General features: G+C 42.9%; 1 protein-coding gene across 1 annotated transcript in view; it reads left to right on the plus strand.

The window, feature by feature from the left end:
- Positions 1-14,625, plus strand: part of LOC107188230 (ankyrin repeat and sterile alpha motif domain-containing protein 1B-like) — a 75,229-nt gene that overhangs the window by 25,500 nt on the left and 35,104 nt on the right. The window contains exons 8-11 of the mRNA XM_015576487.1: positions 1,331-1,549; positions 2,262-2,538; positions 3,306-3,986; positions 9,588-9,762. Of these exons, the coding sequence (XP_015431973.1) occupies positions 1,331-1,549; positions 2,262-2,538; positions 3,306-3,986; positions 9,588-9,762 (1,352 nt within the window). The remainder of the gene's footprint in view (positions 1-1,330; positions 1,550-2,261; positions 2,539-3,305; positions 3,987-9,587; positions 9,763-14,625) is intronic.

The raw sequence follows: 14,625 nt of genomic DNA on the forward strand, positions 1-14,625 counted from the left end.
CTACCGCTAACTGCTAAGCGCTACTGGTTGCCCCCCGACCCAGAGACGGAGAAAGAGGACGCTGGGCAAGCAAAAGACTGACACAGAGGTAAAAAGGGAGTGGGGCTGTACCAAGCAAGGAAGGAAGACCAACCGAGACGGACGATAGGTGGACTGAGTGAGAAAGGAGACCAGCGCTTGGGTACCTGTTCTGTGTGCTCTTTCTCTCTCTTTCTCTCCGCACCTCCACCGTCAATGTTTGACGTCGGTAGCCGTGGCTCTCGGGCTGCCTCGAGATGAATCCATCACGTTAAACAATGTAAATGTTAGCCCGTCTCAGCATAAAACTAATAACCATTGCTCCTCTCTACCCCCCTTTCCGTCCTATGGGCATGGCCTCCAGCCGCGGTTCGCCGGATCCTCATTCACCTCTACCTTCGCTTGTTCCTACCTACCTACCTCATACTTCTCCACCGTTACCTCCTCCTCCTCCTCCTCCTCCTCCTCCTCTTCTCTTTCTGTTTCAACCACTCGTCTCCGACCTCGTCTACGTGGCCTCATTAAAAAGTCGGCACCCACCGCCGCCGTTGCGCGGGGCCGTCTCCGGTCGGAGTTACGCATTGTTGGAGGAAACGATGCTACCCGAGTGCTATTCTTTCCGTTGTTGCCTGACCGATGAATTCTTATGCTTCGTTCGGCTGGCTGTTGTGTTTCGAGGGAGCATCGAATGGTTGCTGCTAGATATATTTGACGCGTGGTTCGGGATCGAGATGACTGGGGTTAGTCGTGTAGTTCATCGACTTGAAATATCTTCGACTAACGTTTCGTATCGATCAATGCCCTGTCCTAGTAATCAGTTCTTATAGATGCTTTGGACAGGGATAGTAAAAGGGTTTGCGTTGTGTTAATATAGTAGAACCACCGATGAGTTATAGGAGCAGACTTGTCACCTTATCAGTCTATTTTAGAAAAACCAGTGATTTTAGTGACTTATGATATGAGTGCTATGAAAACGATGGGTAATCATACTAAAATATTAATGGGACTTCGACACCCCAGAAATGAAAGTCTACTCCTATACCTTGTCTGCGGTAGAACTGTCTTCAATAGTACTCATTGTTTTATTCCGAGAGTTGTTGCTTCGTTTTGCAAAATTCTTAATTTGTCAATGCAACTACGATCCAACGACACGAAAACACAACAGCCTCGGCGACGACACTTTGTCACACGCTGCGTCGTCTTCAGCGAACGAATGCCAGTTGCGTTGCTTCGCTTTCAGTATGCGTCGGTAGATAAATGCTTCTAGACCGCCCTCGAATCTGACGACACTCGATGGATTGCGGATTTTCAGTGAAGACGAGCAGATCGGGGGTCCGGTGAACGGTGTACGGAGGACCCTCCAGCAGACAGAGGACTCCGACCCCAGTTCCGTCTTCGACAGTGTCTTTATGTCCATGTCCGACACTCTGAACTCGATAAACACTTTCGACAGTTCCGATCAAACTCCCGACGACAAACCACAAAACACTACCACCAACAGAATACCGTTAGCACAACGCGACACCACACGGTAAAGACATGCAGACATTTCGCATTACCATAAGCAGCGCTTTCGATTCATGTCCATTGAAATCATTCTATGTCACCTCGAAGAGTCATGTTTCATTCAAGATCCATTCAATTTGAATTGCACTTCCGTTGCTTTATTTAACCCTCTCGATTTTTATGTCGGGTATACTCGTCATGAGAAGATGACGTTTGTTTCTTTAATGGCGAGTATACTCGTCATAAGCAACGAAATTTCCATTTGTTATTTAAAGTAAAATTTAGATAAAACAAGAAACATAATCATGACATTTGTTTCTTTAATGGCGAGTATACTCGTCATAAGCAACGAAATTTCTATTTGTTATTTAAAGTAAAATTTAGATAAAACAAGAAACACAATCACTTCTATCGAAGATGAACTGAAAGCAATATTTTTTAGAGGCATGAACCTTTTTAGTCGACGTTATTCATTATACAACGCAGTAACATTTAAATTTCTAATTTCTTCAAAGTGTATTGAAAGAAACGAAAAATACTCGCCTAACTGTAGAGACTCTCCATTATTTCAGTAATCTTTTCAACCGCATACGATGCACAATGTGTCGCGAGCAAAGCGCCACTATTTTATCGATCGCACACGTTATCGAAAGTGAAAAAGAAAGGAGAACTCGATCAACCCATTAGCCAGTTAATCGTGAAATGGTCCCGTTGAGACGTTCAGTTTGGTTGCGCAGGGGTTCCGACAGCGGATTGTACCAAACGCCACCGGTACCTCGAGGAACAATGGAGGGTAGCTTCGTGTCGGAGGATCTGTCCTTGACATTACCCACGGGATACGGGGGTGGCAGGGAGTCGGACCAATTGAGCGTTTCCTCGTCCTCGAGCGTCGGTGGACCGAGCCCACGGGACCGGCGTTGTTTGCCCAACGATTCCAGCGCCGCTGGGATTTACTTGCCAATGGCACCCTTGTCCAGTTCTCTCCACAGCCCCGCCTCTAACAATAAAGTCTCGGTAAGAACGAGTTCCCTTTTCCTTTTGGTTCCTCGATCCGATCGAGGGTCGCACGGGGTCACGCGACTACACCCGAAGTTTTTCTTTGAACCTTTTTACTGTGACCTATTTTGCGACTGTTATAATACTGTCATAGATTAATATTTTATGACACGATTTAATATAAAATTTGTAGAATTTTACCCGTGATTCTTTTTTATTTTAATTAATATACCTACCGATGAAGAATCTCAGTCCTTGTCTCATTATAAGATCATAATTTCTCGCCTTTTTATTCTTTCTGTCGGTGATTGATTCTTTTTTTTTTTTTTTTTTTTTTTTTTAAAAACGAGAAGCTCAACCGTGTAACATCTACACGCCTTACAGTTCGTTAACGTGGACAAATTGATCGCGGCTTAATTGGCCCGGCATTCTGACGTCCGTTGTGCTTTTCCTCTCGAAGCTGTTTCGCGAAACCGTCACGAAATAGTAACATCTATCTATGCTTGTGTTATTACTAGCTCGGTGCCATTAGAAACACTCAAAAAGATTCGTTTCCTACAAACAAGTATTAAATTAAAAGTTAATTTAATTACAATTTAAAAGAAGTTCCATCTGCCATCCTCGATCGTGTGTCACACTTTATTTACCTAAAACTTAGCACTCTGTTCTCCCGAACACGGTATCGCTACCGTAGCTTTTTATCGTCGGTATCTTTCTCAGAAACCCGTACCTGTTAAAAGCTTCGGTATATTCATTAGCACGATCCTTCGTTCTTCACGTTACAGCCAACGCCGCCGAAGAAGCCGCCTAGACGCAACCTGTCCGTGTCGCCGACCCAGCTGCAGACCCAGATGTCCTTGTCCGCGGATTGCACGCTCGGTCCGAGCAACTACGAGTACTTGTTCATGGCTCGTAGCGGTGCCCGTAGTCACATCGATCTCGAACAGCTGCAAAAACGCCGGGACCAATTGCGTCACGTGACCAGGAGCGTGGACCAATACGTGGAAATGAAGTCACGTGTGCAGGACAGCGAGGAGAGGCGCGACAACAACGTCGAACCGGTCGCGATCACCTCGATCTACGAGAACCGGCCGATCAAGACGTTGAATCCACGACGGAAGTTGCGCAGGCACGCATTCGACAGCTTCGAGCCAGGTAGCAGCCCGTGCGCTGACAAATCCCCGTGCAGCGAGATCGACTCGGTCATACAGGAGCAGACGTTCGTGTCCAGCGCGTTTCTCACCTTGAAGTCCTCGCAGGAGAGTCTTTTGGACGAGAAACGCGACACCAACGACGAGTCGGCGAACGAGGGCCGCGAGGCGATGGACAAGCGCCTGAAACGAGTACAAATGATGCTACCGACCAGTCCCACCCACTACGCACAACCACCGACCCCGGATCATCCGCCGCCGTCGGCGAAACAGGCGGAGAAGTCCATACACGAGCGGATCGGTCCGTTGAGTCAGGTAAGTGTTTGTAAGTTTTAGAGTAATGTTTGGACAACCCCGAGCTAAGGAGTTCAGGGATCTTCCCCCTCTCTGTGATCGTTGATCATCGTCCTGTGGCGATGGTCGTTGGTAATTATCCCTTACTGTGTCGCTTGCCATACTCTATGATCGGGTACTGCGTGCGGGGCGTACAGTGGGGGATATACGTCACGAATAATGTCACGAAAATCACTCGAAAATTCGACCAAAGCGTCACCAACGTTCACCAAACAATTCCAAACACCCGTCCTATTCGAAGGATTCTTCGATCACGATTCAACACACGATACGGAATCGCATTTCCCCACGTTGCTGGCGTAGCGACGCTGACAGCAATCGGGACATTAGCTTTCCAATCGCGTCGACGTGGGCCCACACACGCGATCAGAGATTCCGTGGCCTGGTCTTAAGCGGCTGACGCACGGAGGCGTCTCCGTGATTCGTCGCACGGTATCCAGCGGTGCGTGCGAAGCGGGCGTTCAATTTCGCATCCTCGGCTGCTCTTCAGCGGCGGATACGTGCGTGTGCACGTAGCGGCAATCGCGTGTCGGTAGACGTCAAACGTCGTTGACTGAACTGGTTCGGGTCGCAAAAGTACTGGTCTTGGAATGTTCATTTCGGGAAGCGCCGAACGGTATTCAGAAACGTTTTATCGCTATTAAAAATCAAGTATCCAGGTTGCTACCGTCTGCGCAGCTAGCTGGCTGAAGAATACTAGGCTTCGTAGCCATTCGAACATCCCCAAACGTGTGCAGCTTGACCCTAAAGTTTGGACAGTAGATAAGCAGTCTGTAGGACGCCTTAGCAGGTTACGTTTAATATACAACCCGTGTTTGATCTGTGATGCGATTTGCAAGGAGCCCTCTCTCCCTCTTGCTCCTCTAGCTGCAGCCTGTATATCGCTCGTTTCCCGCCGTTTGCCGCGTCATCCTGTGATCGTTCTGCTGTGAGACCGACTACACGTTCACTTCCCATCCGCTCTGCGAATGGATATCCATAACACACATACATACACACATCTACACATCGCGGCCCCTACCGCCTTCTATTTCTCCTATATGTCTCTATCTTCTGCCCTCTTTAACCGTCGTCTTCTCCTCGTACGTTCGTCGTCTTTCCCCCGGACCACACCACCCTAACAGAGATCCCTCTACACTCGGTGCTTCCTTTCCGCTGGCTGCTATACGCGCTCGCAATCCGTGTCTTTCAGCGGTTATACACGCTTCACGAGGTATCGCACAGTGAATATATCCTTCGAACGAGGAGCTGGATGACGGCAAGAAGCTTTCGGATGCCCTGTGTCTATGTGTGTTTACGAGGAAAACGTCGCGTTCCTATGTCGGATCGTGTAGTTAACGCCTGCGGATTTCACGTATACGATATCGCGTATGCTGTTTAGGAGTCTTTGACCTTTGTCTGTTTGCACAGACGATCCCGCGTTTTCTGGACCGATGCACACCTAGATCCGACCAAGAAAACCGAAGCAGTCTGATAGGAACTGGCGGATAGTTTTTTTTTTTTTTTTTTTGTAAACGATGCTTAATTAGAATGGTTCACCTGGCAGGTGTTTCTTCTTTTTCGTTCGACTGTTCTGGGAATTGTCTCTGGCGTGTTTCGACGGGGAAACACGGAACGACGATTCGCAATTTCGTCGGTGCCACGCGTATATGCATCTGGCAATCTAACGGGACGGTAATTGGCAGGCGACCGGGGTCCCGCGACTACCGATAACGAGTCAACCTCTCTCTGTTCCGATTGAACCCTCGTAAATCTCATCAACGTTGGGATCGGACGATATTTCGGGACAATTTAGCCATCTCTTGCCGCGTTACGACGATAAAGGACCTGTTTAAGCGACCGGGGAACGTCAAATGTTTGTTGATGGATCCGTGGATCCGATTCTGGAGTACGATTAGCTGCTGTCGGGGGGAGAGTGTGTGTGAAATCGCTTGCTGTGTGCAGGTTTCAATTGTAGTTTCTACTGCAATGGAATTATTCTTAATCTGAAACTTTAACAATGTTAACAAGAGCTACGAATCTTGCAGATAATATTTCTTAATGAATCGATACATGTTATTAGAACATTTCTGGATGATTTTTCCAACGAACAATTGGACAGCTTGATAGCATTCTATAAAAGGTTCTGATAAAGAAAAGAATGAACACAATGACACTTGTGTGTTTCAAAGTTTCCCTTCAGATATTGCCGATGACGTGATTCTAATGACTATACAGATCAGTAAGAGATTTCGTACCGAGCTTACAAATGATTAAATCATACATCTATACATTTTTTTAATGAACCTCACGATCAATTTTTCGGTCCGTATGAACGACTTATTCTTTTAACGATGTATTCAATTTCGATTTAATGGACACGAATACTAGATACCATTTTGCATAAGATCAAAAAATAGCAAGGAATATCTCATTGGATACATTTTCCTTTTGCAATGAATCAACAAAACACGCGAAAGCGTAATAATAAATCTTCGATGTCTGATATCACCCTAATTAACCCTCATCCGTCCCATGTATCTACTTAATCCATTTTTCTCCTAAGAAATGATGTTTTCCATCATATGTACAGAAATTTACCTGAGGCTCCCTGACTTTACTTCAAAGAATTTACAAATTTAACTATTTACCTCTTCATTACATTAACTTATCACCACTCTGTCAATTTGACACCGAGGGACAAATTAAGTTAGGAAAATGAAAAACGAATGAAGCTTAACAATCTTATATCAAGAATTTTTATTCAGCTTCTTCTTACATTACCTCTTCATTACACTAAGTTTTTACCACTCTGTCAATTTGACACCGAGGGACAAATTAAGTTAGGAAAATGAAAAACGAATGAAGCTTAACAATCTCATATCAAGAATTTTTCAAGCCATTACAACTACCCCAAGAATGCACAGTCGCGAAAATCTAATAACAAGCCTCGAGGTGACTGACATTTAGCATCGAAACAAAGTCCAGTCAAAAACCTAAGATCAGCGGCGTCGCCAACATTTTTCTCGACATTCGCCAACGTCGGTAGTATCCACGGCAAACGAACCGTCGTTGGATCGTTCGCCAGGCATCGTCGCCGATCGCGGAAGGTGCCAGATGCGATTCGATGACGGGATCAAGGGGTGGGTATCGCGGAAAATCCGTGAGGATCGTTGGAAGAGAGGAACCGAGGCAGCGAGAAGCCTGGCGCTGAGAGGATGAGGCGGTAGGCGGGTGGAGGACTGCTCACGGATGGTTGCTTCACACCCGTCAACTTCCGCGGATCCAACAGAGCGGCAGAACGCAAGACGCCGACACCCTTTGAATAATGAAGCCCTCGTCGGCTTCTATGCCTGTCTGACTTCTCCCTGTGAACGCTCGTTCTCCTCGCGGAGCCTCGGAGAAACCTACGAATTTGTAGTGACGGTTTCCTGTTATACGTAGACAAGATGTGCCTCCCCCCCCCCTTCTTCTTCTTCTGTCTGTCGACTCCTCTGGCGTCAAATTTTAATTGCGTTAGGACGATCCGCGACTCGACGGAATCTCTTCCGTAAATGACACCGTTCTGCTAAAAGGGGAGTATTATAGGTGATGGACTTCCCTTTCTGGGAATGAGAATTTTTCTTTACTCTTTGAGTTTTGTGGTTTAAGTACAGGGGGGATATTTGGAAGACGAGGGAGATAGGTGGTCCAGTCGTGTTGGTTCAGAACGGTTTTGATGATTTCAATGTTGTGCTGAAGATATCACTCGTAGGGCATTACTTTTACATCAGGTTTGATGGTGTACACTACTGGCCTAAAGTATGGGACCAATAATGAGTAACTCATTATTGTGTTACAATGTAATAAACGTTACTGAATAAGTACATATACGAATTATTTCCTGGTACTTTTATTACTTTCATCAAATCTTTGTAGAATAATATTTTTCTATTTCTTTTGTTATTAGAATTGGTCCCTTAGTTTTGGCAGGTACAGTAGACTCTAACTATATTGCCATATTCGGGGCTGTTGGGGAGTAAAATGGCAATGAGTTTGGAGCCCCCTCCATGCTTAGTTCTGTCGCCATGACCTCGGCCTCGGCGCCTGCGCAAATCTGGATCGTGTTGGCGCGAAAGTACGTGTGAAGGGGAAGTGCCTCGTGTGGCTATGTGTTTAGTGGCAATATAGATAGAGTCTACTGTAGTGTGTTTCAGTGACTGATGTTGAAGGAATTGGATTCTTTCGAGAGCAAGGAGAATATTGGACTACCCTTTTCTTGTAGTTATGGGAAACTTTGGGTTTTCCAATTTTAAGTACAGGATTTGAAGAATCGATTCGGATGGCATACGTGATTTTATATTGTTACTGGTTGGCTGTCTAATAGTTAGTAGGGAAAAACGTGATCGATAGCCAGGTCTGGGTTAGGTAACCATACCGGACGAGGTATTCCCGATGGATCCGGTAAATTGAAATTTTAATATCGTCGCGCGCACAGCGACGCACCTGAAATTGCGAATCGAAAGTTCGAACAAATATTTTTTCATACGAGATTTATTTTCCCGATCTATATTTTATACGGTTTATTTTATATAATCGTATCAAGTGAACGTGCAAATAAATCTCGCCCAATAGATTTTTATCGAGCTGGGATCGCTTTTATTTGCACCGCGCGCGGGCGTTTTCGATCCCCGCGACGCGGATGAATGAATCCCGTGTATCGTTTGTAAACGCTGTCACGCGAAACGTCATTTTTGATCAGTCTTTCGGTAATTTCGCAACGTAATATCGCTGAAACATGAAAATTTGTGAATTTTCGAAAAAGAAACGAATAATGTAACGTTTATTGCGCTGCCGATTTACAATCAGATACTCTAAATATCGCAAGTAACTCATACGAATAGCGGACAAAAATATTCCACTTACTTCAAGCATGGACTATTGAAACAGCACTCATTAACATATTGATTGTCAGGCCAATAATCATTCAACTTCTCAGAAGGTCAAACCAATCTTTTCTATGAATCCAAAAAACAGTTTACGTAAGACTTACCATAGCATTTATCTTAAAAATTCTAAGCAACTTTATCGTTTTTTAATATTGTTCTTTTCCAAGAGTTACTAATCAACGGATAAGTAGTTGACAAGAATATTTCCCACTGTCCTTTTGGGATATTTTCCATTGTCCTCCACTGGACAGAGATATTTTCAACGAGTTTATGTATTAAAGACATACATAATATTCGTCTTCGAAAACTAAGCAACTTTATATTTTTTTAATATTATTCTTTTCCAATAGTTACTTCTCAACGGATAAGTAGTTGACAAGAATATTTCCCCCTGTCCTATTGGGATATTTCCCATTGTCTTCCACTGCCAGGAATATTTTCAACAAGTCTATATATTAAAGACAAAAATATGTATCGTTCTATCCTCTTTTTCTATTGCTCTTGCAACGTTGACTTCCGGCCTCATAACGCAAAGATCCATGCGCAGATGACAGAGATCGTTCCCGATGCGTTGATGTCGTGATCGTCGCGTTACAGAAATCAAATAAGGATCCATTCTCAAAGAGTCCCGCACTTGTGTGTTTACCTGTGTCAGGTATACAAACGGAGGTCCCGCGACATGGAAACGGAAACCGACGAGGATTTACTGCAGTTTCCGGCCGGCGGCAGCTTGGACGCGTCCAGCGGCTCGTTGTCGAGCGTGTCCCTGTCGGACAAGAGCATGTCCACGGACAACGTCGAGGAATACTTCGGGGACGTGCCGTTCGCAGGTAAACAGCAACGCACGCTTGGCTGCACCGCATGACGCTTCTTTCTGCCCACGTGTAAATGCATAATCGTTGTGTTACGTCTCTGTTTATTTTTCCTCTTGATTTTTGTCACCGTCTCTGCCTGACCGACGATCGTCCGAACGGGCGATTCGTTCAGCCTTACACCCCTATCCGAAGGGGCTATCCGAGAACAAATTCCAATGAAAACAGAGTGTATCTTTCGATGCGTGTCTTGTTTGGTTATTTTTTTTTTCTCACGTGCGGCAACTATACTTTTTCGATTTAGAATTATTATTCGATATAGAAACGTCGTTTTCAGCGAATTTTTCGTTTCCTGTACCTACGAAGTCACGGATGCTTCTTCGTGGTTGTGAGTTCAGGGCATAATTTTTGTTTCTTGCGGTTTATACGTGCCGACGGTTACAAATTGTATTCACGCTCTGCGTTCTTCGTTTCTTTCGTTTCACGATTTTGCTGACAGCGTTTGATGATCGAGTGTCGGGAGCGTTTTGGGACTTCTTGTGGGGGATCTGGAAGGTTCGAAGTTTTTGTGTAATCGGAAATGAATGTAATGGTAGATTCGAAGTATAAAAGATAGTTTCGCTTGGAAAAGAACACTTTACATTCTTCTTTGTCAGAGATTCTTGTAATTGTAAGATATTTGTTTCACCCTCCTATTAGTTATTGTAATTCATACCAACATAATTATATAAGGATACAATGAAGACACTTCACAATTCATTTTTATCTCTATTAAATTATTATACTATATTTATTAAACATTCATATTCGTACGAAGTACAATATCCACGGATCGATAGTTATAAAACTGGAACAAATATTGTTTATTTACATTCCACATTTCAATTGACACTTCAATTGACTACATTACTATTATATTATGTGTATGGGAAATTGCACTAGATTCTATAAATTTACAATGAAAGTATTCTCTAGACTTATGTCTCTGTATACATTAAATGCGTATCTCGTAGTATTACGAATTGAGTATTAGACACAAGATGATCCTGCTTCTTCCGTCATTTGTTACTCAACTACATTATAATCTAACAGTACAAATAGTTATCACATTCCCTATATTTTATACGCAATTTCCACTTATTAAGTAAGTCACACTTTATCGAACTACCACACAATTCTTGTTTACAATGGGATACAGTAGCCCTGTTATGTGCACCAACGTGTCAAGGTACATCATGAATGGAGATTTGTACTCCCGGATAGATATCAAACGCAAATATCTCGAAGTCACACGGTCTTGTAAAAAAGTATTTTACGTTCTCGGTAAAATATGTAGCCGAGTAAATTTCATAGCTAGGAATTAAAGGTTAAATCATTTACATTTACAATCTACTTTAATTACTACATCGCACTATATCTTCCACTACTGTCAAATATAAAGCTCATATTATTCACATCAAACTATATATAGTCAGTGGACCAGTAGAAAGATCCTGGGTCGAATTTCGAACTAGTAGAAAAACTGACTAACAAGGGAAGGCACGAAAGTGTCCCCCTCCGATTTTGATAAAACTTCGTATATCTCTTAAGCAGTCAAAAATAAGAGATACGTATTTTTTTTATCGGCTGAAACGCGACTTTAAGGGATGAAACCACTCCTCGAAGTTTCGACCCAAAACTTCTAATGGACGAGTTTTGCGGTTTTTATGTAAAATAATATGGCGCTAACAAATTGTCCAAAATAAAATTTGTTTATAACAAAAAAATTTCGGATCGAAACTTCGAGGGGTGGTTTCACCCCTTAAACTCGCGTCTTAGCCGATAAAAAAAAATACATATCCCTTATTTTTGACTGCTTAACAGACATACGAAGTTTTATTGAAATCGGAGGGGGACACTTTCGTGCCTTCCCTTGTAAATGTTAAGACCAATAGACGTACCAAAAAGGATCTTGCATAGAATTTCCAATCTCGATCAGCAAAACATTTTCCACATACACAGTTCACCCCACAATCATCAAACTCTACTAGTCCCACAACACTTCCTCGATTCATGAAATCGAACCTTCCGGATCTACCCGCGAAGATCTCCGAACAGAAGTGAAAGGCAAGGTGAAGGTTCACAGAACAGCAGATACCACGAACCACGTGTATCTACCGTTCCGTTGGGCCTCGTAGATCTTCAAGTTGACCGTAGCCGGATGATCTTTTAATGTCAGGGGTTTGGAATGCAAGGATCCGCTGGGACTAGGCCCTCTGGATCCAACGAGATTTTTTTTAATTTGCCCCCTCCACGGCGGGATGCATCGATCGTGGAAACTGTGACGATACGATAATAAAAATTCGTCGCCGGCGGATTTTCCAATCCTTTCCGTGCCACGCGGAGAAGTGAAATAACGTGACGTGCAAGCGGAATAATCCTGTTTCGCGGGAGGCGCCCGTTTGTTCGCCGTTAAAACACCAGGTTTTACGCTGCCAGGGCCAAAGTGTTTCTCGCGGGACGAATGGTAATTTTTAGGGTTGTCCTATTCTCCGGCGAACGATCCCGTTCGAAGAGAAACGGATCGATAGGTTAGAGTCTGGCGTTTCCGTATGCTACACACGATTAGAGATCGAATAGTTCCTTAGGTTATCGACTACCTAGTTAACTGTGATGTATATACGTGTATATGCAGGGGTGCGTAGGAGGAAACTCGAGAATCTAGGAGTGTGTTACACCTGTTGAAATGAAAAAGGTTTCGTTAATCTCAGGGCAGATTCATGGGTGCACCTGATTGCACGTGAGAATAACTCTTGGGGTCGACATGTGACACTGGAGGACAGAATTGGTATCTACCAATTTTTATCGAAATTTGCTTTGTCTGCGTTTTTTAATCCTCAAATGGTAAGGTGGGTTTTAAGGTCGTACTTGGTACGGCGAGGTCCGATTCGAGCCGAGCTCCTTTTTGCTATTTTCAGACGGGTAAACAAAAGTTACTGTCTTGAAGTTTTCTTTTGATTATTTATATCGTAAGGAATAATTATTGAGTTATACAACATGTTATAATATATGTATTATACGTTTAGTAAATAATACGAAATATTTTTAAATGAGAATAATGAAAAAATTAGATGGGGGACAGTACAAGAGGAACTATAACTTGGATTGGATACAACCCGTACCTTATCGTTAGAGGATTAAATGGGTAAAAAGGTCAAGAGTTATAGAAGTGTAACCTATTTTATAACATTTACTTATATTTTGGACTTGAAAAGAGCACCTTTTGCCAGAAAATTAAGACAAAGTACGTGCATCAATGTATTTATGAAATTTATGAAGCAGAAAAAATCATGTTACTTGTATTTGTAGGTTTTATATTGCAAGTCGTAAAATGTAAAAATAATCGTACATCAAGAAGCCACTCTAATGATCGTTATTTAAAAGCAAGAATAAATCCTTACATAACCAAGGACATTCTTGCTTCAGATTCTTTCTCAATTGATTTCTTTCTACCATTGAGTCATTAAACAGGATGTTCCAAGTTTAACAAAAAAAGATTATTGCGTTAACACGTCCCACTTCTTCCATACAGATTGAACGTAGCATCGCTCGATTGGTTTCTTTTACAAGGTAAATTACATAAACCCATGTTATTATCCATTCATTTCACTTATCACACACTCCAAAGTTCTCGATACCGAATCTTCCAGTGACACCGTATACATATACACGAATCGTTCAGCGTATCATGTACACACGTTGTCCGTACGTAAACTTTCCGAAGAGTATATTAATATCGATCATTTTCTTCCTGTTCTGAACAGATTATATGTTTCCTATATATTTATCGACTACCAGGTGCATCGGTGGCCCATTGTTTCTGTAAATAACACTGCCCTCTTCTAGCAGTTACCGATGTATTACGAAAAATGCAATAATTTTTAATCGTAGCTCGTCTATCATTCGTTACATAGATTTATATACATTCTTACTACATACCAGTAGTATCTGTTTTCTTTTTTCTACCTTTAATTATACATTAAAAAGAGAGGGGGAAGATCTTGAATCCACGCGAGAAAATGTGCAATCTCCCGAATAGCGATAACGGGATCGGATGAATTCCTCGAGGAGGATCCAAGCTTCGAGACGATCGAGAAACTCCCCCGGTCCTTTTATGTTGAACGGGATATCGTCGTTGTAGATCGTACCGAAAAGTTATACCTTAAGTGAAAGTATTCCGCGACCGACGAACGGGGTATTGTAACGGGCGCGGTGGGTGATCATAGAACATCGTGCTCGTTTATCGGGAAATCGTGGATGGGTTCTCTCCTCGATGTTACAGTCGTTTCTCAACGTCCTGTCCATTTTCTCCTTGCGTAACCGTGCAGATCTCGAGCCGATCTTCCGACGAACCTAGTCGATTTATCACTTTCCACGTCCGTTTCGTGTCACGATGAGGCTTGGATTAATGCAACAACCTTAGAAATTCTGACGATTGTCAAAGCAAAGAATATAGATGGATACATTATTCCGAACCCCTGTGGGATACGAGAAACAGTGTACGAATCGAGAATAAATAAAAACATAGTGGGAATCACTCTAAACGCACTAATCCGGGGTGAAATTGTTGCACTAATCCGAACCTTATAGTATTGCCTTATTGTAGAGTTTTTAGTTATCGTAGAAGTATCGAGTACATATTTGATCAGTAAAGAGAAAGAAATTGTAAGAATTACAATACAATATACACTGTCGGTCAAATGATTGGAGTTACACTGTGAATTCTGAGAAGTAGAGGTTTAAGTAACTATATAAATTAAGTATAATCTATATAATAGAGGTTAGAATATCAGCAAGAATTGCTGGAAGTATTAAAAATCAGAAAAGGTGTCCAAACTTTTG

This window comes from Dufourea novaeangliae, unplaced genomic scaffold (assembly GCF_001272555.1).
Source record: "Dufourea novaeangliae isolate 0120121106 unplaced genomic scaffold, ASM127255v1 scaffold118, whole genome shotgun sequence".
Classification (NCBI taxonomy): Eukaryota; Metazoa; Arthropoda; class Insecta; order Hymenoptera; family Halictidae; genus Dufourea; species Dufourea novaeangliae.